At 39.7% G+C, this 22,949-nt stretch overlaps 4 protein-coding genes and 1 pseudogene across 5 annotated transcripts; 2 read left to right on the top strand and 3 right to left on the bottom strand.

The window, feature by feature from the left end:
- Nucleotides 1-1,085: 1,085 nt before the first annotated feature.
- LOC103998103 (uncharacterized) lies at nucleotides 1,086-6,355 on the top strand. Its single transcript, XM_009419499.3, has 9 exons — nucleotides 1,086-1,415; nucleotides 2,152-2,265; nucleotides 2,438-2,506; nucleotides 2,672-2,691; nucleotides 2,762-2,814; nucleotides 2,897-2,927; nucleotides 3,043-3,121; nucleotides 5,875-6,008; nucleotides 6,110-6,355. Exons 1-9 carry the CDS (start codon nucleotides 1,238-1,240, stop codon nucleotides 6,167-6,169), a joined length of 738 nt encoding a protein of 245 aa, XP_009417774.1. The 5' UTR covers nucleotides 1,086-1,237; the 3' UTR covers nucleotides 6,170-6,355.
- An 804-nt stretch (nucleotides 6,356-7,159) lies between these two features.
- Nucleotides 7,160-9,356, bottom strand: LOC135623149 (pentatricopeptide repeat-containing protein At5g66520-like). The gene has a single exon (XM_065125754.1). The coding sequence runs from the start codon at nucleotides 9,302-9,304 to the stop codon at nucleotides 7,427-7,429; it is 1,878 nt and encodes a 625-aa protein (XP_064981826.1). The 5' UTR covers nucleotides 9,305-9,356; the 3' UTR covers nucleotides 7,160-7,426.
- A 2,803-nt stretch (nucleotides 9,357-12,159) lies between these two features.
- On the bottom strand, nucleotides 12,160-13,868 carry LOC135583898 (uncharacterized). 2 transcript variants are annotated; one of them, XM_018831292.2, is made up of 3 exons: nucleotides 12,778-13,868; nucleotides 12,504-12,564; nucleotides 12,160-12,432 (listed from the first exon to the last, which is right to left on the bottom strand). In XM_018831292.2, the coding sequence occupies exon 1, from the start codon at nucleotides 13,757-13,759 to the stop codon at nucleotides 12,833-12,835; it is 927 nt and encodes a 308-aa protein (XP_018686837.2). In that variant the 5' UTR covers nucleotides 13,760-13,868; the 3' UTR covers nucleotides 12,160-12,432; nucleotides 12,504-12,564; nucleotides 12,778-12,832. The 2 variants fall into 2 exon arrangements, with proteins under 2 accessions (XP_018686837.2, XP_009417771.2); XM_009419496.3 differs by having other exon boundaries at nucleotides 12,523-12,564.
- Nucleotides 13,869-14,103: 235 nt separating this feature from the next.
- On the top strand, nucleotides 14,104-16,178 carry LOC135623146 (pentatricopeptide repeat-containing protein At5g66520-like; annotated as a pseudogene).
- A 767-nt stretch (nucleotides 16,179-16,945) lies between these two features.
- On the bottom strand, nucleotides 16,946-20,518 carry LOC135623147 (two-pore potassium channel 5-like). Its single transcript, XM_065125753.1, has 2 exons — nucleotides 19,414-20,518; nucleotides 16,946-17,387 (listed from the first exon to the last, which is right to left on the bottom strand). Exons 1-2 carry the CDS (start codon nucleotides 20,379-20,381, stop codon nucleotides 17,240-17,242), a joined length of 1,116 nt encoding a protein of 371 aa, XP_064981825.1. The 5' UTR covers nucleotides 20,382-20,518; the 3' UTR covers nucleotides 16,946-17,239.
- Between the last annotated feature and the right edge of the window lie 2,431 nt (nucleotides 20,519-22,949).

Raw genomic sequence — 22,949 nt, 5'->3', positions numbered from 1 at the left:
CATAAGGTATTTTTAGAATTTAAAAAATATATTAACATTTGATAAATGCTAAAATGCTAATATTATCGGAGATTTAAGCATTTTTAATGTAGCATCTAAACCAAATATGATTTGAAAAAAATTATTAAACATCAATTCACATTTGTAGTATGATTCGGCCGTACATTTCAAATTATATTTTTAATATTGACGTAAATATTACTTGGTAAAATTATATTTTAAATGTCCACTAAATATTTTGTGATAAATTTACCCTTATAATATTTTAAATATTTATTCAAAAATAAATATATTAATTAATTAATTAATTAATTAGTAAAAAAATAAAATGAACATATGTAATCTTATAAAAAGCTTTATAAGTCCAGATATATAATAAATAAATAAATTATAATCATATAAATAAAAATATAAAATAGTTTTAAAAAATAAAAAATAAAATAATACCTTATAAAAAATATCAATCGCGTTAATTTTTCACTAAATCATTTTGATAATTTTAGATAAATTTAAAAAATATTTTTAATATTTTAAAAATATATTAGCATCTCGCAAATGCTAAAATGCTAATGCTATCCTAAGGTAGCATCAAACATTAAGAGTATGTTTCAAAACATACTCTTAATTAAATTCTATCTACTTGATAAGGGTCTTAATTAAATTCAAAGGTTTTAAGTAGAAAGGGTAGTCTAGATAATTAGCACTTGTTCATATAATTACATATTAGGTCTTGATATTTTGAAAGTAAAAAAATTTAATTTTCTTGACTGATATAAATAAGAAATTATCGAACAAAAATAAATCTTATTGGAGTTTGAGTATATTATTTTATTGTTGATCTTTTATCTCCTCAACCAAATCTAAGTATGGGTCACTATAATAAGAAAGAAATAAAAGTGCTCTTATATTTGTTATACTTTGATTCAATCAACGAATCTGCTTCAGTCTATCATCCTCTTTCGATGAATTATCTAAAACATATTTTTATGATATTATTAATAAATTTATATTTTTAACGTAATAAATAAGAAATTGTATATTTAGGCCTAATAATTATTATTTTCTTAGGAAGAATTCCCTCACCATTATTTCTCAGTGTCAGCGGAAGCCACAGCAGCTCCAGTGGGCTTCTTTTGGGGTGATATCTGCCGGCTTTGGAGGTCGCAGCAAGCGGTGCCACTCGCCCAGGTGAGGAGGCTGCAGCCGGAGGAGAGGGAGGAAAGGAAGGAAGGAAGCGATGACGCTGGGCACTGCGACGAAGCACGACTACGGCGAGCCCTCCTACTGGGACCAGAGGTACCGGCAATACCCGGAGCAGTTCGATTGGTACCAGAAGTACCAAAGCCTGGCCCCGCTCTTCGACCTCTACCTCCGTCGCTCCCACCGCCTCCTCCTCGTCGGCTGCGGCAACTCGGGTCTTCTCTCCCTCCGTCCCCGTTTTCTTTTTCCGCTTCCCCCGACCGATTCGAGCTGATTCGCCTCCGAAACAGCTTGTTCTCTTGATGGATGTTTCGTTATCCTTTTCCGGATCAACTCCAATCTTGAATGCCTGTGTCTTGTCTTTTGAGGAAAGGAAGAATGCCTTGTGTTCTTTTTCGAATCTTGGCATGAATTGGGCATGGGTGTGAGGGAGAGTCGCTCCTTTATTATACATTGAACAGCCTAGATAAGGTGCTATTATACCTTCTATTCTTGATGTTTGCCCCATTGATAGCCACCAGAAGGTCACTGATGTGGATGTGTAGTATTACTTTGGGAAGCTTAAGTGCCTTGGAGCTGATGAATAATCCATATTTATGTCATTTATATGGATAATAGAACGCTGATGCCGAGTGCAAGCTCTTCATTTTTCATATTAGGTAAATTCTTGAAATATCTAATGCGACGTGTGGATATTACATAATAAATCAATTGGAAGAAAGCTTAATTTTAGATTGTGAGTGGAGTTTAGCCACCAAAGCAAGCTTTGCAGCCCAACCACTTTAGAAAACTGGTTGTTGCTGCATTCTCTTTCATTGATTAACCGTCGTAGATGCATCAGATACTCTCGATGATTTTGTAGTGGTACATACCATGGTTTATATGTATTTATAGTTTACATTTTCATTTATGATTAGCTGGTTGTCTTGGCTAATATTCAAAGTTCAACAGCGCTAGGTGAGAGCATGGTCGATGACGGTTACCAGGATGTTGTCAACATAGATGTATCATCCATCGTGATAGAAGCTATGCAAAAGAAGCATATGGATAAACCAGGGCTCAAGTGTATCCCGGAACTAATACAAGTTTTATTATGTGCTTATCTGCCTCCATGGATTTCTCCCTTTAATTTCTGGACTGGCGATGTTATTCTTAGCATTATTTGTTATTCTTTTAGATGTCATTATGTAGGAAAAATCTTGTACTTTTTATGTTTGTTTCTTGACCATATTCACAGATATCAAGATGGATGTACGAGATATGGATCCTTTCCAATCTAGTTCGTTTGATGCTGTTATTGATAAAGGTACTCATTCGATGCTCAGTTTTGTGGTTGAGTTTTCCTTTGACAGATTATTCTAGTACAAATCTTTTGGTTCTTAAATTTATTTATTAGTTTGATTCCAGTATTGATCACATTTTTTTGTGAAATTAAGTGGCAGGTTAACTTTAAGTTACTTTGTGCTTGCAGGAACTCTTGACTCTCTTATGGTGAGTCTCTCATAACTCAGGTTCTTCTCATTTAATATGCTGATACCAAAAGGTGTTTGTTGTCTTGTAGTGTGGACATAATGCATTACTAAATGCAACCAAGATGCTGCAGGAGGTTGGCAGGCAAGAGTATTCCTTAATTATATGAAAGAAAATTCACATTTTTTAAAACTATTAACTGTCTATGTATCTGAATCTCTGCCAGGGTCCTCAAGGATAAAGGAGTATATATCCTGGTATTTACTTCCTGGATTTTTAAACTTGGAGCTTTACAGTGATTATTTGCGTTGCATTTAGGGAAAGAAAGTACGTCTTTTATTGTTTTATCTAACTCTTATTTGGTTGATGCAGATCACTTATGGAGATCCAAGTTATCGATTGAGTTTGTTAAGGGACATAGAATTATGGACTATAAACATGCATGTAATAGGTAAGTTAGCGTTAGTTTTAATTTGTTTCTGCTATGATTTCTTTTAACATGGTTGTGTCCTTTTATACTTTAGAACTACTATATTTGCTTTAGTACTTTCCTATGATGCAAACCTATATAAGAAAGAAAGAGCAAAAGGACAAAAGAGAAGCAACAAAGGGAAGTGGGTCTAGAATGTCATCGTCCTGTTTCTGATAATCCGCTTTATTTATGAGCCAACCAGGCTTGTAAAGTGAGCAGCACATCCAGTCTACTGAACACATCTTGACACCTGTTGTTGAGTGTCATGGGATAGGAGAACATTGCCTGATGGTTTAAAATGTGAATGAAAATTATTGTTCTTGAGAAAAATGGTAGAAGGTGATCAGGAAAAGAAATCACTTAAAGTGAATGCCAGTTGAATGTCTCTATGAGTGTTAACACAGTAATCTTGGTGGTGTATCTCCTTGTCAATCTTGATATTTATGGATAAGAACATACCACTAATGGTGAAATATAAAGGAGACAACCAATGGATGGATTTCTTTTTGTAATGGTAGAAAACAAAATTGTAATCTAAAGTATATTGAAAGATGGAGTTTTTTTGGCTATGGAAGAAAGAGAAATCATGGCCTAAATGAACCCAGAAAAGAAACTGAGTCAAATGTATTTTTTTTTAAATGTTACAATGCTTTTATGGTAATAATATATATATATATATATGTATATATATGTATATATATGTATGTATATATATATATATATGTGTGTGTGTGTGTGTGTGTGTGTGTGTGTGTGTGTATACACACACACATATATATTGCTAAGGGTAAGTGGTGAAGGCGGTATTCGAGCTTAAGACCTTGTGATGATCTATCAAACTCTACCAGTTAGGCTAGCCAACACCTTTGAAAATATGTCGGATGATATTCCTAGCCCTCAACCTTTGATAAGTGGATCTAATACACACATTCATACCAATGTTTTATGTGTATAGCAACAAAATGTTGACATGGCAAAGCATATTATTTTTTGTCAATTTCCTGTGAAATATAGCATCTTATCTAGAAAGCAACCAAATTATAATATGATGTTATACCATGTTAGCTTGAAGGTCCATAAGCTAACCTGAGAGTATCCGTGTGGGAGCTATTGGACTCCTCAAAATTTTAATACAATGATTGGTCTAATCAAAGTAGCTTTGCCCTGGTCTTCACATTTTCCATGCAATTTATTTCACTTCTAAGTTATGCTACAGATGATATTTGTGTTTTAGAGTATAGAGGATAGGGAAAAAAAGCAAAAAACAATATGACCACCCTTTCTGTGTTGTTGTAGAAACTTCGACATGCAGTGATGCTATGATGTAACTATGAAATGGAAGCCTACAAAATGATAAACTGGAAGGGTGGAAGTAATAAAAAAGGACGAAACACAATGTGCATTTACTGTTTGCAGTTTCCTTCTAGTCTTCGTCCTAGGCGACTCATTCATAACAAGGAAGCTTGGCTATTTGTGCAAGTTATTTTCACATAATAGTCTCTTAGGTGGTCTGATTTTGACTTTGGAACTGATGTTGTGGAACTTTGAGAGGATGCTCTGAACCAAATTTGCTGGTGAAAGACATCTGGCTGAATATAGATGTCTGACTATGAGATATGAGTTTGGTGATCGACTATGCCAGTGATTTGAGATGCCAGTCTCTTATATGTGGATGGTAAGAGAATGAAAAGATTTGCAAACTTTAGATGGATAGGTTCTTGGCTTTCAAGCATGTTGATATGCTGTTGATGGACTGTTGCTAGTGTAACTTGGACTGATAATATGTGAGATGACTGTTGGGTTAGGATTGCTCACCGAACCAATTAGGGCAGATGGGTACTGCTTGTTCCTAATGCAGCCTTAATGAGGATAAAACTAAAGTGGCATGGGATTTTATGGAATCAGATATTATTTGCATTATACAAAAATAAAAATTGGTGTAATATAGCTAATGGAGGAGTTTGTGTCACATTACTAGAATGTATCTAGATGTTAGATTCTGAAGAGCATAACTATAGTTTGAAGATTCCAATTACTAAGATCAAGATTAAAAGGGCCACCCGCAACACAACACGAAGTGAAGACAGAGATGATGACAATGAGCTATGCGCTTCTTGATAAATTCTAGAAGGCACCTCAGTTGGATATGTGAGTTGACCCTGGGTAAAAAGGGATTGGCACCATGAAGCGAACGTATGGCTTCAGAATCCATCTCGAACATTTCTATTTGAGAATCTCTTGCATAAACATGTGCAATTATCTTCAAAACACAGGTCCAAGCTGTTTGGTTTAAGTAGCTAAAGAACATGTTATTTGTGACTTGCAACTCTTCTACATTCTTTGGCCTTTCCCTTGATATCCTGGTGTGGGTCAGAGAGAAGAATAACATGTAATGTTAATGTTGCTTTGTCTAAATATGCAGATGTATATATATTTGTATGCAAGGTTTTATAAGTCTTTTGGAGGTTCATCTTGCGTGCGATAAAACATATTGCTTCTGTTTGGTCTATATAAGATTGTAGAATGTTTTGTGATTATTATGTCCCTGTTCTCTGAATAATGAACAATGATGCCTCCCTAAAGACCTGTTTCTGTAGTTATTCCGCTAAGCACAATGGTTTACACAGCACTTTCATTATCCGCATCTGAGGTTTGATGTTGCATGTAATGGTTGGACAAAACTCCATTATCTTTATCGCTCACTCACTGCCACTTTGTTCCTCCAATTGAAGAGAGAATAGAGAAGAGTTCAGGGCAGAAGACATGGGAGCTGATTACTCCATTGCCATTAAATGAGGATGGTAGTTCTGTTGCTGCAGTTCTTAGATCAAACCCCGAAGTCCACTACATTTATGTCTGTATCAAGGTTAGCAGCTTCTCAAAATTTATACCAAGGATTCTTTATCAAACTCTATCAACTGGTTATCTAATTTGAGAACTCTGGGTGCAATTGTGCATTCTCTTCAGGACGAATCTCGAAGGTGGCAACAAAGCACGGAGACTAATGACATCAGGAATGAACAGTAACTCCAGATCTTCCTCGATGTATTATCCTATGATTATTAATCTATATGAACTGTGATACTGAAATGGGGAAAGAATAAACGTTGTATTCTATTGTATTCATTTGTGGGAAGTCGATCAAACTGTCTCGACCCGACAAGGACTTGAGCTTGTTATTCCACACTGATCTTTGTGCAGTTTTGTTGTTCTCTTGTTGTTGTTTCGTGTAGGATGGGGCCATCCTATTTGCGATTCCATGATCAAATTCTACATCTTTATCTCATGGTCTTGTACAAAAATGGTTGACAATCTATTGGATGCCGAATCAATTAATTAGTTTATATTTAAATAAATTTAATTAGCTTATGGATATTTCAGTATATAATAAGTTTCATATATGAATATCTACTCAATGAGGAAAAAAATAAATAAATACAGAAAATATAAAAGAAATCATAATTATAAATTATAAATCTTGATTAAAGATTAATTTTTATAAAAATAAAAAATATAAATCATATATATATATATATATATATATATATATATATATATATATATATAATATTATACTTGAGCTTATAAAAGGAGTTAGAACATTGTAAGACATCATTATCAATAATATTATGAGTGATATGAGATCGTATTTATTATTTATTTTCTCGATGACATATATTAAACATGCGATAGTGTGAGACTGTGGAGTTAAAACTGATTGCTATGTTCGAATAATAATGCGAATAATAATAATAAGATGTCAACCATTGGGTTCATATTAGATTGTCTGAACTACTCACATACTCTCGTTCTCTCAACCCTAAATCTCTTCCTATTTCAGTCTTTCCTGGATTTGTCTTATCTCTCTCCTTTCTTCTTGTATATTTAATGCATTACATTGCCTGATTTATAGGATTCATACTACAATTCCTAAGACTCTTAAAACAAATTCAACTAAGACTCAAACCAAATTCCAAAAGTTCAGAGACAACTGACACGAAATCTGAGTTTCCCATCTCAGTCAATAAGCTGGTGCTGCTTCACATTTTGATCATAAACATGTTACAACCATGTTTCTGAACATTCTGTGGAAGTTACAACTCTTTGGCCTTCTGCTGTATTCACAAAACAATAGTTTCTTTATCTATATACACTTCAATCTCATTCGATCATCAACAATGCAGCTTCATTCGTTTTATCCTTCACATAAAAAAGCTATTGATCTTTAGAATCTTTGCCACGGCAAAATGAATGCAAGCACTCTGAAGAGCATGCAACTCCATCTCACCAATAGTCTCTGCAAGAACACTCTCCTCCCATGAAATGGTGGAAACGGTTCCGGTCCCTCACAATGATTTCCCTGTCAAAAACTTTGGAGACGAGCTTACTCGCTGCATGGCAATCCCTACAAACTCTCAAGTTCTTTGTGATGCGTATCGTGTCACCTGATCTAGTGTTCAGTAGCCCGAAAGCTATGGCAAGCTTCTCGCTGTGGTAGTAAAGAGGATTCTCTTTCTCCTCCTCATCGATATCATGCAGCACTCCACTAGTGTCTGGAGCATATCCCTCTGCCTTTATCCTCTCCAACATCTCATCCACCATGACATATATTTCTCTGGCCTGGGGATGAGACTTGCCGCCCGCAATGAACTCACTGACCACACCACCCATTTCAATCATCGAACATCCCGGCTCCTTGTTGACCCCCCTGTCATTCATCAACCTCCTCACTTCGGCCGCATCATCCCACCTTCCCGCACTAGCAAATAGGTTAGCCAACAATACGTATCGACCACTGTTAAGAGGATCCAATTCGATAACCCTTCGACCAATTTGCTCACCAAGATCGACGTTGCCATGAATCTTGCACGCCCCAAGAAGAGCACCCAGAACACCAGCATCGGCATCCATAGGCATCTCTTGTATGACCTGCTTTGCTTCATCCAAAAGCCCTGCTCTTCCCAGCATATCTACCATGCACCCAAAATGCTCCATCTTTGGCTCAATTCTAAACTCACGAACCATGTAGTAGAAGTAATGTCGACCCTCAGAGATCAATCCTGCATGCGCACAAGCACTGAGGACATTCAAGAGGGTGATGTCGTCGGGTATCACCTCTTCCTTCATCATTTCATCGAACAGTTTAACAGCTTCCTTACCAAGGCCATGCATTGCGAGCCCTCCAATCATGCAATTCCAAGATGAGAGCCCTCTGCAGGACAATCCACGAAAGACCTTGAATGCCTTGTCCAAGCAACCGCACTTGCAATACATGTCGATGATTGTGGTGCCAAGCTTAGGATCCAACTCGATCCCCATCCTCTCAATGTGCCCATGAATCCACTCCCCCTGCTCCAATGCTCCCATTCCCGAGCAGGCAGCCAGCATGCTGGCCGCGACAAACTTATTGAGCTCGATTCCTTCTGTCCGCATGCGAGAAAATAGCTCAAACGCATTCTTGAACCTCCCACACTGCACATACCCAGCAATCATCGCGTTCCACGAAACAGAATTCCTCTCGGGCATTCGATCAAACAGCTCGCGTGCCTCATCGACTGAGCCAAGTTTGGATAATCCGCTGATCATCGTCGTCCAAGAGACGACATCCGTGCGAGCCATGGTGTCGAACACACGCCGAGCATCGACGGTGAGGCCGCAGCTGAGGTAGAAGCGGATGAGGTTGTTCTGGGAGAAGACGTCGGGGTGGAAGCCGAGCTTGAGAACGTGGGCGTGGACCTGGCGGCCAGCGTCGATGTCGCGGCCGGCAGAGATGGGCTTCAGGATGGACGGGAAGGTGAAGCTGTTGGGGGCCACGTAGCGGAGGAGCATGTCGGAGTAGAGGAGGAGGGATTCTGCGGGGGAGGGAAGGGTGCCGAGTAGGGTGTTGAAGACGAAGGGGTCGGGGCGCGGGAGGAGGCCGAGAAGGTGGAGCGCGTAAGGGAGGTCGCCGGAGGGGTGGAGGGCGAGGAACTTGATGAGGCGTCCGACGGCGTCATTGTCCTCGGAAAGTCCGAGGCGGATGAGCTGGGAGTGGTACAGCCGCAGCTCCGGCATGGACCTACAAGAATCGAGGCCCCGGAGGGTGGCGCGCCGGTGCTCAGCGGTGGTGGAAGATCTGGGCAGGGACGCCGGGGACACGAACACCACGGCGGGGGCGGCCATTGCGAGGGCAAAAGTTCTTTTCAACCCGCCTCACAGGGGATCTTATCAAGGTGGTGACTTCATCGGCCGCCACGTGTCATCTGATACACCACCAATCTTACAGCACAATCTTCACCTGAATGAATGGTAGCCCTGCAAATATCAAAATAAGCATGAAACACGTCGTCTGATACGCCCACCAATCTTACAGCACATTCTCTACCTTAATATGAGAGTATCAAAATGAGCATTAAAACGCGTCCTCTGATTGAGGCCTTAATGTTAGACTACGAAAGAAATGTAAGATGACGTTGATATGTAAAATAAATTAGACTCTTTTTTTTTTTTTGAGAAAAAAAAAATATATAATATTCGAGGTCTTTGTTCGGAGAATAGAAAGTCTACGATAAATAATTAGAAGAGCCTTTCCCATTAAATTTAATTTTTAAGAAATTTTATAGTAATTAATTTTTTTTTATAATTTAATCATATCTATAATATATTTTATCTAATTAGATAAGATCATATAATCTAAAAAAAAAAATGAGAATAAATTGAATCCAACTTGTATATCTATAGTTTAGGTGCTTATAATAATCTCAAAACCAAATGATGATGTAAACTTGTATATCTATGGTTTTGATAAAGAATCGACAAATACTATTTCTATTTCGGAATTATAATTAGTTTGTCAAATTGTTTTTTATAGTGTCTTTTTTTTCATGTTAGATGCGATTGTATGTTTTAAATTTATGTGTACAAGATGGGCTTACATCTCTTAAAACCTTTCTTTTTCCTATTAAGCAAGCTATTTAAGGTCATCCACAAGTAATAAAAGAGTGGGACAAATTTTGTAAGTTAAATGACAAAAAAAAACTCAAAAGATTTGCTAGAGATGTTCCTATGTGATCAAATTCTACATATAAATTGCTTAAAGAATATTTTGAATATAAAAATTTATTATGCACTTTTACTGTAAATAATGTTCGGCATTTGTTTTATATCCGTGACATTAGAATGTATATAGAAGGATTTTAGAAATAATGCATAATGAATTATTCTTACAAAAAAAAAAATTCAAAGGATCCTTAAGCTCTGACTCCGAAAAAAGTCTGATGATAGCTACAAGTACAGAATTTCCTATAATAGTTTTTTTAACATTGATAACGCATAAAGAAAAATTATTCTTACAAAATATAGAATTATTCTTTTAAGTTTGATAATGCATAAAAAAATATTCTTACAAAATAATAAAAAAAATCAAGGATCCCTAAGCTCAAACTTTGAGCTTCATATGTATCTAACAACTTCTTTTAAGTTTGATGATAGCTACAAGTATAGAATTTCCTATTCTTAAAGTTATGAAAGCTACAAGTATAGAATTATTCTTTCAAGTATAGAATTATGATAGTTACAAATAAAGAAAAAATATGATAGCTACAAGTATAGAATTATTCTTTTAAGTTTGATAATGCATAAAGAAAAATTATTCTTACAAAAAAAAAAAAAAATCAAAGGATCCTTAAGCTCGAACTCCGAGCTTCACATGTATCTAATGACTTCTTTTAAGTTTGATGATAGCTAAATTCTAGATTGATAGGCGTGATACACAAAAATATTTGCAATATTGACAAAGTAAATACTAATGACTCATTGTTGTCAAGCAAGCGTTTAGTACAAAAAAAAATGAATCCTAAATGAAATCATATCGAGCATCACCCCCGAATCGATGAGAGCCCAAGCTTGTCGATTGTAGAAGGGCGATGAAACGAAAACACAAAAACATCCGTGAAGAAAATGACATCCCCTTTGACCTATCAACAAAAGAGACTCTCGTATTTATAATTATATTTAATTTTATATCAAAATTTTTTCGTTATGTCTTTACACGTTTACATTCATTAAGTCGTTATGGATGTACATCAAATTTTTTAAAAATTTAAAAATAAAATTGTGATTTTTTTTCATATTATAAATTATTTTTAAAAAAATATTAAAGCAAAATAGCATGACAATGATATAGGGTATTCCCAAATCTTGGTCAGGTCTACTAAAGCTAAAAAGCATGACAATGATATAGCGTATTCCCTAATCTACTAACACCAGACGTCGTCAATCTTAATTATATGGTTCACACACTTTAACTATGCAAAATGGGTGAATGGATAAGTTGCCATCCTTACCGTCTCAAATAAAAGAGACAGAAGGTTCACTTTCATAATGAAAAAAAGTCAACTATATATCTTTTTTTCTAAAAAAATTCTTGAACTATGATATATGGTGTACCCGCATTACAGTACAAAGATTTTGATTATGATGTGTAATACATATATATGTCTACAACAATCCACAATTGGAAAACATGTCTATTCAATGTTCTAACACGAGAAAAATAAATAGTAAAAGTTGATAGTAGCAAGGCTAGTGCATATCACTCGGTACAAGTGATACGTACTATTCGACAATAGATCAAGATGGATAATACAAGAGTATATCCCATCGTATCATGTGTCAGTACACTCAGTATGACTCGGTACGTATCATACCGATAGCTAGTCAGTACATCGGCATATATCGATAAGATAAACCATTAGAGCATCGAAACAATGTTCATCCCCAGACAAAATAACTACGTATTGGCAGAAGATAACATAAAACACATTAAACTAGACCTCAGTTTACACATTATTAAATGCTTAAGCCTCACAAGAAGGCATTAAAATACTATTCCAGAAGACAAAATGTGACAAGAGGAACAAAACAGAATGCCAGTGAAGTTAATTCAACTGAAAACCTGTCAAACCTAAATTTGTCTCAATACCTGGTCAATGGAACCAAATCCAAGTCGTATGTTAGAGAACAAAAAGCAGGAATCCTAATCATAAAAGGAAACAATTACTTGCAAGTGACAAGAACAGGTCAACAGAAAGCAGAAAATGACACTTCTCACTCATCTGAAGGTGCAGTAGAACCCAGATATGATGTACAACGACACTATAATGATCAGGCAAAACACTACAATGCTCTCAATAATCTGCATAACATTTCAAATTCATCAAAGAAATGACAATAACAAAGTGGCACATATCTGCAGAGAGTGGCTCTGTTCAGCAAACTAGTCACAAGATCAGTCCAAGATGTTGATTCATCTGCAAAATATTTCAACATATAAAAATTAAAAACATATCTAGGAAAGTCCAATTTAAGGAGAGCAACACACCTAAAAGAAGCATATATACCGTAGAGTGAAATGGCAAGATCAATCCTAGATGTTGATTCATCTGCAAAATATTTCAACAAATAAATATTAAAAAAACATATCTAAGAAAGTCCAATTTAAGAAGAGCAAATTCCACCTAACAGAAGCATATATAACATAGAAGGAAATGTGAGTGAACTGGCAAGATCAATTTGGGTCAACCTAGCAACACCCGGTAGCAAAAGGTAGCATTCCTAACATAGCATTCAAGGAGGAAAAAAAGTTGTATCATTACCTTAAGTTGACTACGTTATTGTTAAATCTTTATTTGCATCTAACGCTGTAGCTCACTAATCCTCCTTAACACTGCCACTCTTAGAGCCAAAACGAAGTGCCTTATTCTCCTCTTGTTCCACATAATTTGATTGGTTACGTACAGCTCTTACTGCTGAATTCTTCATGTCCACTGCAACACTGCTTTGCACACTAGAAACAGAAGTGCTCTTCGACTTTCTATTTTCTGCAATGCCATGAGCCTGCACTCTCTTATGCGCTGCTGTTATGGACATCACCGAAGGACCTTCTGGCTTTGGTGCCTTCTTCTTCTTCTTTTTCGGGTTAATGACTTCCAATGAGGCAACCATAGCCTTATCGCCGGATCCAATCAATTCCTTGATTCTCTCCCTCTCCTTCTTGGAGATCAAGAGGGCCCTCTCGAGCATCTCCCTCGCCCTCTTTCTCGCCACCATGGCCTCCTTCACCTTCCTCTCGGCTTCAACCCTGGCGGCAGCTGCCGCCCTGCTCATTGAAGCGACCGCAAGCCGTGCGGCGGCAAACAGCACTTTTGCCGAGTTGAGATCGATCGTCTTTCTCTTTTCCTCGCATGGCGCTACCGAACCCTCTATCGCGACCCCTCCGGCGTCGGCCGAGGTGGAGACGAGGAAATAGGAGAAGCCATCTGGGTTGCTGCAACAAGGGCAGAGGTATTGGGAGGCGAGGTTGGGGTTCTGGAGGCAGGTAAGGTGGCAGACCGATGGGCACTTGGAGCAGCGGACGACGGCAGGCCGCGGCGTGGGCGTAGGACGGGACGGGCCAGCGTCGAGGACGGAAAAGCAGGAGGAGCAGAAAGAGCCGTTGTGACACTTGAGGACGCAGGAGGTGCAGAGGCGACGGATGCCACCACGGTGGCGAACGTGGTGGAGCGGCCACGGGTGGAGGGCATTGCAGCCGTCACCGCCGCAACCCTTCGCCGCTGCTGATGTCGTCGTGGTCGTCATGGCCGCGGTGGCATCGATACAGGGCTAGGGTTTGGTCTGGAAGAGAAAGAGCCGAGGTATGAGAAGGGGTAGAGTGGACTTTTGGCTCGTTCGCGTTCCCCGTCTCGGATTCGGGAAAAGCAGCTAAAAGACAAAACGATATATATATATATCTAAATATATATATATATATATATATACATATATGTATATACATATATATATATGTGTGTATATATACACATATATGTATATACATATATGTATATACATATATGTGTATATATATATATATATATATATGTATGTATATATAAAGGAAATCAAGCCAGCGCGAAAATTGTAGCAATTCCCGTTGGCTTTAACCGCCACTTGATAGGAATGTTGCTGCTCTTTCAAGCGTCGTTCCATGGCCGCCATGGCATCACACAACTCCACTCCATGTTCGATCTCTGGCGCACAAGGCCATGTCTTTGATCCAGCACTCCACTACCCTCCCCTACCTCCTCCAGATCCTCGCCCTGCTCTCCAAAACCTCTCTCGACCTTGACCGCTTCGTGATCGCCAAATTCCTCCGCAGATGCTTCTCGCACTCCTCACCTTAAATCCTTGCTGCTTGGCCGCTCCCTCTTCGACCGGATCCCCGCGCCCGACTCTTTCCTCTGAAACACGCTGCTCCGCGCCCACTTGCAGTGCCGGAACCCGGCCGAGTCCCTCCGCCTTCTCCTCAGAATGAGGCCGTGCGAAGGCGTGGCTCTCGATAGCTTTAGCCTCTTCTTAGCTCTTCAAGCGTGTGGGAGACTGGGCGAAACGGCACTCGGCGAGATGTTGTACTCGCTCGTGTTCAAACTAGGCTTCGTGGTGGATGTGTTCTTGCAGACCGCTCTCGTCAAGATGTATGGGAAAGCCGGTGCCATCTATCTTGCGAGAAAGATCTTCGACGAAATGCCGGAACGAGATTTAGTTTCTTATAATGTCATGCTAGCGGAGTATGTTGCAAGTCGTCAGTTATTCGATGAGATTCCTACCAGAGACTTGGTCTCTTGGAATACCATGATTTATGGCTATGCTAAGATCGGCAGCCTTGGAGCAGCACGAGAGATCTTTGATAGGGCCGCCTGCATGATACCGGCATATGCACAAAGCAGGCGATCCAATGTGGTTATTTCATGAGATGCAGGTGGCCAATGTGGTTCCAGATGAGGTGACCATGGTGAGCGTCCTTTCTGCTTGCAGTGACATTGGGGCGTTGGGTATGGGCAAGGCAATGCACAAGCCTATCGAGAGGAACAGAATTAAGGTGGATCTGCTCTGGTTGACATGTATGCCAAGTGTAGTGATATTGAGAACTCGTTGAAGGTCTTCAGGGCACTGAATGAGAGGGATGCTCTTACTTGGAGTGCAATGATTATAGGGCTTGCGGGTTTGGAAAGGTTGCCCTTGATCTGTTTGCAGAGATGATAGCAGAAGGAATTCAACCAAACGAGATCTCCTTTGTTTGGGTGGGTTCTAAGTGCATGTGGTCATGCTGGTCTTGTGAGTGAAGGTCAGACTCATTTCAACTCTATGGAAGATGTGTATGGTATTTTGCCTAAGATTGACCACTATGGATGCATGGTCGACCTACTGGGAAGAGCAGGACATGTTGAGGAGGCAAGAGGACTTATAAAATGCATGCCGATCAAACCAGATGCTTTCGTCTGGAGGGCAATTCTCAATGCATGGCCAAAGAAGCTGTGGAAAATCTTGTTCTTTTGGAGCCCTATGTGGATGGGCACTACGTGCTGCTATCAAACATATATGCACAGGCAAAGATGTGGGACGGTGTACGGAGGATGAGAAAATTGTTGAGAAGCGAATGCACCGAGAGAATTCCAGGGAGCAGCTCAATTTAGGTCGACAATGCAGTTTACGAGTTTGTCACTGGTGATAAGTCTCACCCTAGGTGTGATGAGATCTACCAAATGGTTGATGAGATGATTGATAAGCTAGAAGAGGCTGGATACAACCAGTAACATCCTTGGTTTTTGCAAGATATCGGTGAGTCTTCGAAGGAGTATTCATTGGTTCAACATAGTGAGAAGTTGGTAATTGCTTATGGTCTTGTGAATCTTCTTGTTTGTGAAGATTGTCATTTGGCCATTAAGTTGTCTCCCTGGTGTATGATAGGCAATTGATTGTAAGAGACACAGAGGGGAGTCCTCTTGCAAGGATTACTGGTGACTTCATGCAGCTCTTCAGGGATCAAATGAAGCACTTGTACATGCTCAACATCCTTCCTCCCCAATTAATTTCTTGAGAGAATATTCAGGGTGGAGCTCTTAAGGCGTGGTGATATTCTCGACTGTTGAAGTCCCAGGCAGAGAAGCATAAACTCTTTTGGCATTTTCACTTATACAGCATGAGATATCTGAGGTCCAGTAGTTGAGGAACATCAGGAGAAAACAATTCATTGCATACACTATTCACATATGATGTTCTCGAGAGAAAAACACAAGGACGGATGAACATCAGGCATGCTGATGGCATCCAATAAAGATTATGTTTGATGGTGAGCCGAGAAAAATGGGATTTGCTTGTATGCTAGTTGTAAACTTCATTTATGTTGATGTCTCACTTCATATATATGTGGTCTATTTGTAACAGCAACAAAAAAGCAAACCCAGGCGAAGGAAAAGGGTTGCTGGAATTGCTCCTACACTTCTTTTTGCTAGAATCAGTCATTTCTCCATCCTGAATTATCTTCAAGCTAGAAAACAATGGGATTAACCTATAGATTCTATCCAAACTTTACAGAGAGAAAATAAAAGAAGTTGTTTCCAGCAACTCAGTGGCATGACCTGCAGCTTTGACCCTGGTGTCAATCTAGAGCATTGATTTGCCATCTGTTGGATCTTATATTTGATCTTCATTGTGACAGGGTAGCTGTCTGCTACATGACTGGCTTCTGTTGGAAAAATTCTAGTCATCAACCTGTCTTCTCAAAACCATATAAACCAAGACAATGAGTATAATATAAATGGCATCAAGCAGGTTTATCCTTCTCATTTAAGTTCCACGTCGTTGAACGCTAATGACAAACATGTCTTGCTTGTACTCTTTTTCCCACTGTCATAAGTCAATCACCTTCAGAAAAAGTCAATGTAGCTAAAGAGTCTTAAGGTCCCATCATTGTTTCTGATCACAAAACTTATGTATGCACCCTAATTAGTGAATAAAAGCTGCCCACCGTAAGAGCTCGGTGTGCAGTCAACCATAATTTAGCTCTTGCTCTTAAACATTCCAGCGGTTCAATATATTGACACAGCTAAAACTAAGTCTGCCTATAAGATTATACCCCTGTAACTTTTTTCCTTTTTTTTCTTTTTGAAGTAAAAAGGGGAGAAAGTAAAAAAAGTTGACTGTTTACATTGCTATGATCCCAAAAAATCATGTATTAGATAATCGTCGCTTCAATGTACAACAACAAATGATGCCTTGTTAATAGCTCCTTCAGTGTCGTCATCTTGGGGCACTCAGTAGGTCAGGGAGCGTAATTTTCCCGGTGTTGTTGGGGTCTAGCTTGTTGAACTGATTGCAAATCAAAAGTATATCTGTCTCTGTGATTTTTCCCATCTCCTTCAGCTTGTATATCACAAATTCCGATTTGCTGCAATACCGAAAAATTGAACATAAGCCCATGTATCAAAAGATAACTCTTGCTTTCTCTTTAGTATCGATCTATCTGAAACTATCTTAATGTTAACAGGAGTTAGTTTCTTTAAACAACTCAGGGAACAAGAACAAGAAACACATTACTAAGCAATTCTGCATACTTCATATGCTCTGATGCAATTTGGTTACTTGGATATGTTTGCAACAAGGGAACATCAATATATTTGATGATTTTTCACCATGAGCCCTGAAAACTCTTATTTACTTGGAATCAGGCATGGTAAGCATGAAAGAATTTCAACCCTTTATCAGTAGCATTACCAATCCGCTTGATAACTAAAATTGTTACGGAAATCACCAAAATGACAGTTCAGTAACAAGCAGGAAAAATAGCCCAATTATTCCTCTTTCTATTTTGTTTGGTTTATGATCACACGATGTCAACAAATTCAAGCTGAATCAACTCTATTAGCCTATTACAAAGTACAAAGTCTGCATAACGATACTGGCATACAGCATTCATCAGACCCTGGCCAAATTGATGCCTAGTTATGCAATACAAAGGTTCTGGCATAGAACAAAAACATCGTACAATAACAAATAAGGCAGCACTATAATGATTTTGGCACAGGTAACAAGTGCAAAAATTTTGCCACTGTCCTTAACCGCACCAAGATCTTTTAGCCCACAACCCTTGCTCCACCTATGTTTGAACAAGTTATTTGTGTTCTTTTTGTATTTAAGAGTTGAAACATGACAACACATTGCTACAAGAAACTTTCATCAATTTCTTTGTTTTACTATCATCATTGAGTTGTTCGTCCAGTTACTGACAGATTTTAGAGGAAAATAAAAAATTGTAGCAACAAATGGATGTATATTCTATATAACTTATTATGTACATCCTCGAAAAAGCCAATCATTCAGACTAGCTTCTTACTTTAATGCAAAGGCAAGTAGTGAAAGTTCTTCCCCAGAATAGTGAAAAATGACACTACGAGAATGAAATGATCAGGTTGATTCAGCCTTCTCTATTTGATTTTTGGTCTGTTGATTCGACATTTTAAAGTGCTATTAATGAAAAAATGGCGCTACAAGGTAATATTTTGGGAATTTCCTATATTACCTCATTAGATATAATGCTGGTTTACTTATGCGTGTTACCCCGACACGAAGGCTACGCCGCTGTCATCGCCACATAGGAAGCAAAATTGCATAAGGTCTTATTCCATGTCAATGTGGCCACTTGATACAAACATAGAGGGTAACATTTCGCACGGGCAAAGCATTTTTGGGAGCTGCTGATAGGAAAATGTTTCTGTCCAGGACTCTTCTGGTTTAAGATAATCATTGGGATGAATTATGGTTCCCTATATATAAGTTGGCTTTCGGTATTTTACTACTTCCAGAAAGTTTCATTGGCAAACTCTTTGAAGCCTATACAAAGGCTAGCTATCTTGATGCAATAGTGTTTTTCTTTGTCTTCTTTTAGTTGGATCTAACTGATCTGGAAGCATCACAGTTCAGAGAATTCATTTCGTGTTATGAAGTAGATATCTATTTAAATTATTGTAAGTTATATTGAAGCAACACAATTCAAACAATTAATTTCTTTTGCTTATGTATGACCCTAGAAAATGTTATTGGCTCCAAGTAATATGTTTTATGTTTTACACTCAAATTTTCTGCCTTTTCTTTCTTTCTTTCTTTCTTTCTTCTCGTCTGTGTATTTTCTCGACTATATAAGCCCCAAAAATCCTGTCCAAAACCATTTGTTTGATACACCCATCAATGAATCTCATGCTACAACAAAGCAAGCTATGCACGTCTATAAACACCGAATTTATTGGCAAGTGTGAACTGCTTTCGAATTCAGATCAAGGCTATTGGATCAGTTAAAGAAATTGTGCAGTTTAGGGGAAGATTTCATGTTGACCATAATGAGGATTATTCATGCTGTAACAGAGGAAGCAATGCTAAGTGTGACCTGCTTTGGAGTTGAGGCTATCAAATGTGCTAACCTGATGAATCCATTGTGATTGAGATCGGCAGCGAGCAGGTCTTCCACGGTCAAGTCCCGCTGCAAGATCCACTTCACGATCCTCCGGTGCCTCTTGTCGATCCTGGCCTCCGCCAAGTAGAGGAACGCCCGTGCCACCGCCAGCGTCGACACCAGCAGCCACAAGGAGGCGAAAACGCGACCAGGCAACGTCTTGAAGGCCCGGTCGCCGTACCCGACTGTCGTTACCGACATCACCGACAGGTAGACGGCGTCCATCCAGTCCAGCTCCTCCAGTAGGTAGAGCGCCAGCGCGCCTGCCCCGATGCAGAGCAGGACGACCCCCACGGCGAGTCCCACCTTCATCCGGATCCGCATCCGCCCCTTCTCCGCGTCGATGATGTAGCTGGCGCCCCGGGCGCCGGCGAGGATGGCGCTCTCCTGCACATCGAGCACGTAGTTGACGGCGCCGGAGAGGAGGACGTCGATGAGACCGAAGCCGACGAGGACGAAGACGCAGGCGAAGGCCTTAGTGGCGGGGGTGAGCGGCGCGATGTCGCCGTAGCCGATGGTGCAGAGGGTGACGATACAGAAGTAGAGCGCGTCGACGGCGGCGTGGGTCTCGACGCCGGAGAAACCCTGGGGGTTGGTGGAGTATACGAGTACGCCGAGGGAGAGGTAGAGCAGCAACAACGCGGCGGCCTGCTTGAGAATCGAGCCGGAGGAGCTGACGCCGGGCTGCTCAGCATCCCCCGCGCCGCCACCACGGCCAAGCGGGAGCTCGCCGCGAATGACGGACATGGCCGGTGCAGTGCGCGTGCGGAGGAGTCCAGACTTCCGGCGCGGAAACGAGGCTAGATCGACGGCATCATAAGTAGAACTAGAAGAAGAGGACGAGACGGAGGTCGCGGTGAAGGGGTCTTCGATCTCGGAGCCCGGAAGGGGGGCGGAGACGGAGGTGAACAGTAATGGCCGCTTCTCTTGCTCCATCTAAACTCCCAACAAACAAATCTTGAACGTTTCCCCTCCAATTAGTCGCCACAATCGATTGATCGAATTGTTACTCTTTCGGCGACGATCGAAGAAGAAGAAGAAGAAGAAGAATAGGTGAGGGGGGGTCGAAGAAAAAGGGGGGATTTTTCCTGTTATTATTATTGACATTGGTTTGCGTGTAGAAAGAGACCGCATGCAATGAGAAGGATTGGTCGGCGATTTCTAAAACTCCAAGGAACTTGCCTAGCGTACGCACCCACCACACCTGCTCTCACCGGGGCCGGTGGGCCACACGCATTAAAGGTAAAGTAAACTTAATAATGTGGGGGGATGATTTTTTTTTGCATTAATTGAGATTTGGAATAAAGCAATGATGGATGTATGTCTGGATTTGTGTATGTATGTTAGCTATAATGCGTTGAACATAAGGTCTGTTGTCCTCAAGTAAAAGAAAAGAATAGTAGAGCACGTATTGGAGAAGGCTGATGATATAGAGAGAGAGACATTGTGTCATGTACTACACCAACAAACCAAAAAACAATAAAGAGAAATGGAAGCCTCACATTTAATATCAGGCTAGTGGTCGACCAAAGTGGCACATAGAAAAGACGGCTGCAAGCATCCTATTCTTTTTTGTATTTGAATCCATCCCATAATCAAATAAAGGATATCCAAAACTCAAGTAATTCTTTAGAAGAATGTTCTTTTTTTTTTTTTTTTGTGGTTGCAGAGATCTTTAATTGAAGTGCTGACAAAATGATTGTCTAATAGAAAAATCACAAGTGTTTTTGATGTGAAAAGGAGTTTCGGACTTGGAACATACGGCCCAGTACCACAGTAGCTGAAAGCACACAGGATCAAGGCATCCGATTCATCCCCCATTCGGGATCAGAAGAAGAATGCATGCGAGACAAAATCAATGATCGCACAAAGCAACGGAACGAGAACGGGACTCGGTTCTATTAGTTTAATGTCGTCTCGCAACACTCTTCTTCTGCTGCTGCTACCTCGAGATGGCCTCGCCATGTTAGCGAGGCACCGATGAGCTTGCAAGGGAAGTCATGTGGAGCTGCTGCAAGCCGATCTTGCACTGTCCTGCATGCTGTCTGTCTCTCTCTCTCTTCTCCTTCGGCTGGAGTGAAAGTTCTCGTTACCTTTTCTCCTTCTCATACTAGTTATCTATATAGTTATAGACATATGTTAAGAAATGACCCATGATCTAAAAATTATAAGGTAGTTTCTATACCTAACTCAATCATGACATAATGAAATGATATCATTACCACTAAGTAAGTAAGATATAAAGAATACATTTGAGAATATCTGGTAAGTATTCTACGTTAATTTTCTTGTTTTAAATAATACATCAGTTTTTTTATCGAAATGATTCTTTTTACTTGCATCATAGTATTCTATTTTTATTGTTTTCTTACTCCTCCACCTCCAATATTTATGGTATCAGAGTTAAGTTTCAATCTGGGCATTATGATTTTCAATTACTTCTCTTGTAAGAGAAGTAATTGAGTCCTGCATGTGGTCTCTCTGGTCTCTTTCGGTTGGATCTCCAAACAATCAAAGATGGAAGATCGCGTCGGCCTCTTCCTCTCCCAATCTCTACTGCAGGTTGAAACAGCATGTAAACCATTCAACCGAGAAGCAAATATTTTGGATCAATAGCTTCATTCTTATGACCATGGTTCTCAGATACAACTATGAATTTTTGCTTCAGTTTCCGTTGAACTGTTTTCTTGGGCATCTTCATGGAGTTATTCTCCCTTTATCTTCTTGGCCAAAATCCTCTTCATATAGGGATATGAACTTTATTAGATTATATGGTCCTTTATAATTAGATAAAATATATAATATAATTAATTAAATTTTGATGACATATATTGATCAATAAAAAAGAAGTCCATATTATAATATGATTCATTATCAGATACTCTTGATTGGAGGAACTATCATAATAATTATCTTAGATCCTCTACTCTCATTTATAAATAACAAGACATCTAAGAGATTTGTTATTTTTGTTTACGATGATTAAATGCTCCATATATTTTATCGATCTAAATTTTTATATACTTTATCTTGTTGTCTACTTGTGGCCGATGTTATATTCTTTGTAACGCGATCTTCAATGATCGCAAAGCAACGACGGTTGTTGTATAGCACTACTGTCGACCTCGCTGCGTACAGCCACTACAGCAGATCTGTTGGCGGTAGCAGTTGCGTCAGGCAACATGCGCGTCACAATAGCAACAGCAGCCACTGGTGGTCACTAGGTGGTGAGTCGTACGACGCAATTGACTGTGCATCGCAATGACCACACTGGCAATGATTGCGGACCGAATGCTAGGCTGGTCACGCAGATGACGATTGCGCGCGGGCAGCAACCTCGCAAGCAATTGCACGGGCGGTAGAGAGCACACACGATGACCACATAGCGACGACCATGCGTGGGCAAAAGCCACATCTAAGCTGCGACAGCATGCGGGCAACAACTGTGCCTAAGCGATAGCCTCGCATAAGCAGAGGTCGTGCCCAAGTAGTGGTCGCACAAGC

This window comes from Musa acuminata, chromosome BXJ2-9 (genome assembly GCF_036884655.1).
Source record: "Musa acuminata AAA Group cultivar baxijiao chromosome BXJ2-9, Cavendish_Baxijiao_AAA, whole genome shotgun sequence".
Classification (NCBI taxonomy): Eukaryota; Viridiplantae; Streptophyta; class Magnoliopsida; order Zingiberales; family Musaceae; genus Musa; species Musa acuminata.
The sequence above is the reverse complement of the archived record's forward strand: the minus strand, read 5'-3'. Positions and strand labels throughout refer to the sequence as shown.

Bases quoted from the DNA above. Each gene is read 5' to 3' on its own strand.
- LOC103998103 (XM_009419499.3), top strand. From the start codon at position 1,238: ATGACGCTGGGCACTGCGACGAAGCACGACTACGGCGAGCCCTCCTAC. The intron at 2,266-2,437 runs GTATCCCGGAAC...CCATATTCACAG, and splicing joins GGATAAACCAGGGCTCAAGT to ATATCAAGATGGATGTACGA. The intron at 3,122-5,874 runs GTAAGTTAGCGT...CTCCAATTGAAG, and splicing joins TATAAACATGCATGTAATAG to AGAGAATAGAGAAGAGTTCA.
- LOC135623149 (XM_065125754.1), bottom strand. From the start codon at position 9,304: ATGGCCGCCCCCGCCGTGGTGTTCGTGTCCCCGGCGTCCCTGCCCAGA.
- LOC135583898 (XM_018831292.2), bottom strand. From the start codon at position 13,759: ATGACGACCACGACGACATCAGCAGCGGCGAAGGGTTGCGGCGGTGAC.
- LOC135623147 (XM_065125753.1), bottom strand. From the start codon at position 20,381: ATGGAGCAAGAGAAGCGGCCATTACTGTTCACCTCCGTCTCCGCCCCC. The intron at 17,388-19,413 runs GTTAGCACATTT...TCGGTATTGCAG, and splicing joins AATCACAATGGATTCATCAG to CAAATCGGAATTTGTGATAT.